The sequence below is a fragment of the Asterias rubens genome, chromosome 13 (genome assembly GCF_902459465.1).
Source record: "Asterias rubens chromosome 13, eAstRub1.3, whole genome shotgun sequence".
Lineage (NCBI taxonomy): Eukaryota > Metazoa > Echinodermata > Asteroidea > Forcipulatida > Asteriidae > Asterias > Asterias rubens.
The window spans coordinates 11530486-11534034 of NC_047074.1; the positions used below are offsets into that span (position 1 = coordinate 11530486).

Consider the following 3549-nt stretch of genomic DNA (forward strand, 5'->3'; position numbering starts at 1 on the left):
TCGCCTCCAGACTTAATTGCCTCCTCTTCGTTTCTTAACAGAGTCAGCAACATTTATTGTTATGCACCAACCATTAATAACTGCCTAGCCACCATAAAAAGATAAAGGATGCAGTAACTGGGAATCGTTAAATCTCGAAATTACTAGTTGGCGTTAACCATAGTGTTTGACTGTTACAGCCCTGGAATTTCATCTCGAAAAGGGCAAGGCCATTTTGATTTTGCAATGGGCACCTGTATTGGGAAAATCATAATCATTTTCTCATGGGAAACTTTTGAAAGGGCACATAAGGCCAAGACCAGGGGCAACGAAGGCCATTGCCTCACATGGTCGTGTGTAACCCCAGGCATGTGTTCATGCAATTCCGATGGCATACGCATACACGCACAAGTCAACACTTGTTTGAGATTTACCGTAAAATAGCCTGCTTGTAGTGACGTCAAAACTGACGATTCGGTCACTTGAAGAAAGCCTACCGATACAAAATTATTTTGATTTTAGTAAACTTACAGCTTTTTATGCATGGAGTAAGCGTTTATTCGGCTAAATTTAGTTAACAAATTCGGCTTTTACTTTAACTTTTTGCAATAAACTGTCTGCATGAATATACGCTATAACAATATTTACAATGTTTACTTTGTTTTTTATTCATTTGATTTTTGAATTTTTATTCTCTGGTGCTTTCCGTTATCAAAATTGGACTGAAATCTATAACTCCAGTTTACAAAACGTTTGAAATTATCATCATTTCAATTGCTCCTTTTAAAATCTGGAACTTGGTTTCTGCCTTTTTCGTCATCCATGACTCGCTTTTGATAGTTTATAAACTTCCTTGGCCAATTCACATTTAAAACACTGGTCCCCGTTTATGGTTCCCAATTTCATAGAGCCTGTAATCATAACAAGTTGCTAAGCACCAGAGAGCCGAATTCCATAAAGCTTACTTTGTTGCAACCAGTGTTTTATCAAACAAAATATTGATTAGTATATATATAAACTAAAAACAAAGTCTATCCAACTGAACTCGCTTTTAGTTTCATCAAGAGTCAAATAAGCCGTTTTAAAATAATTTGGTGTACACAATACTTTAACACTTATTATCAGGTTTAGGTAAACTATTTTGACTGTATAACAATCAAACCAAACAGTGCACGTTCATAGTGTCCACCATTATCTCAAAAGGGCCAGTCCAATCTAAGTAGTTGAAATGGTCTTGCGTTTTCGAACCGCGGCTTCGGTGATCGCCGGCAGGGAGGGGCCTTTGCTACCTCTACCCTTAGGTTCAACCCCACCATCCCGTATCGCGTTGATCTGGTCATAGTTCTTATCATGGGGTGCGTTGGGGAATATAGTCCGGCCAGATTTGGTCTTGTACTTCTGGAGGTCTCCCCTGTTCCTCTTGGACTGGTTGCGGCGGGCTGGGGGTGGGGTCTGAAGCTGAGCTAGCCCGGTCCGGGGGATCACCGCCCAGTTGGAATTCTTAGGGGGAAGTTTGGCTTCTAGGTCTTGATCGGCCTGGTCTGATCGATTGGTCTTTGAGGGTGGCGGCGTTTGAGGTTTTGGCGGGCTTTCTGGCTTGGGAGTTGGCGGTTTGGGTGTTTCCGGTTTTGGGGTGGGCGGTTTTGGCGTTGGAGGTTTAGGGGTTGGGGGTTTAGGGGTTGCAGGTTTGGGTGTCTGTGGTTTCGGTGTTGGTGGCTTGGGAGTCGGGGGTTTTGGCGATTTTGGTTTCACTGCGGGCTCAATAGGTTGTCCAGACTTTACGGTTTTGGCTTTTTGTGCTGCACGTAGCAGTGCGGCTCTCTTTAACGCTTCCTCGAAAGCGTTGACAGCGACGACGGTATTCCCTGCCGTCTTCCATCGTTGTTTTGACCGAAGAGAGTCTGCTACATGATCTTTGGTATCATTGTGTGGTTCACTGGAGATTTTCAGCGATTTGGTTTCTTCGTTTTCGGGTTCATGTTTCTCCTGTTGAGTATTTGGTTCTGATCTGTCTTGGCCATAAGGAGAAGTAGGTATGCCTTGCGCGTTTTGTCGATACTCCTCAAACCGGTCATGTTTTTCTTTCGTGGTCGGCATCTCGCGGCATTCACGGGGGAGGTACTTTCTTAAAAACAACGGAATATTAGTGTGATCCGCGTGGCCTTTCTTCACAAGCAGTTCACAAATCTCGGCGTTCTGTTGTTTGGCGGCGAGGAGTAGCGGGTTATCGTTGTCGACGTTTCTCTTGGCGACGTCGATCCGCACGTTGTCGTTGAACTTCCACGTGAGGAGCGTCCCCACGGCGTCGGCGTTGTCGCCCTGCACGGCGTGCATCAGCGCCGTGTCGCCGCTGTCGTCCTTGACGTTCGGGTCGACGTCGCGGGAGTCCAAGATCATCTTCATGACCGGTATAGTCAACGGGCCTTCCTTGCATAAGATCATCAACGCCGTCCGGCCGCGGTTGTCCGTCAGGTTGACGTCGGCACCTCTCCTGAGGAGTATCTTAACCAACGCCGTTCGCTCGTCGTAACCACCGACGATGCAGGCACGCATGAGCGGCGTCCGTTTGAACACGTCCTGGACGTTGACGTCGACTCCCTCGCCGTCCACGAGCTGCTTAGCGCCCTGAATGTCCTCGCTGTTGATTGCATTGAAGAGGCTTCGTTCCTTGGAGGATAGGATGCGGATGACGTGATTCGCCTTGCCACCCGCCATTTTGGGTTTTGTTTGGTGCCGGTAATCAATCAAACAAGCACAACACGTTCAAACCTAAAACCAATCAAAGTTTTTAAAAGTAGATGTACAACAAACATGTTGGAAAATATAGACATAAAGAAAACTTAATTTTGGGAAACGTTTTATCAATGGGCTACATTTAAATTATAGACCATTCCATGTCAATTGTAAGCCATACATGCAAAGTAAAGACAAATATTTTATTTGTGCGCATCATACAAAAATACAGAAATATGCCTTCCATTGGTATCAAATTACATACATTAAAAACTACTTAGGCTCGTTTGAATACATACAAAACTATTCTCTTTTATAGCTATCGGTCGGTAAAGCGCCGGCTCGTTAAATACACAGGACACTCTTGGTAATAATCAAAATAATTGTTAGCATAGAAACTTACTTGGTAACGAGCAATGGAGAGCTGTTGATAGTATAAAACATTGTGGGAAACGGCTCCCTGTGAAGTAACGCAGTTTTTGAGAAAGAGGGGGTAATGTCTCATTAAAATATTTGACTTGAATTCGAGACCTCAGCTGAGGTCTCGAATTCAATTTCAATTCAATTCAATTTATTTTTTATAAAGCACAAAATAAGCTACTGGAAATACACAACTGAAAATACACAATTGAAATACACAACTGATGAAATCACACAACTTGTGCGACAGGGGTGTTGAAACTTGAGTTCAATTGGTCGTCGAAGTTGCGAGAGAACAATCAAAGATGAGACCTCGAAAAAAAAAAAACAACAACATCTTAATAATCTTTAGTGAGAAATTAATTGTTTCGCTAACACCTTGTAACTTCAGATTATGCCGTTTCTCACACTGTTTCA

General features: G+C 43.5%; 1 protein-coding gene across 1 annotated transcript; it reads right to left on the minus strand.

Moving 5' to 3' along the window:
* On the minus strand, positions 1-2694 carry LOC117298726 (WW domain-binding protein 11-like). Its single transcript, XM_033782043.1, has 2 exons — positions 1917-2694; positions 1-1844 (listed from the first exon to the last, which is right to left on the minus strand). The coding sequence occupies exons 1-2, from the start codon at positions 2692-2694 to the stop codon at positions 1195-1197; spliced, it is 1428 nt and encodes a 475-aa protein (XP_033637934.1). The 3' UTR covers positions 1-1194.
* Between the last annotated feature and the right edge of the window lie 855 nt (positions 2695-3549).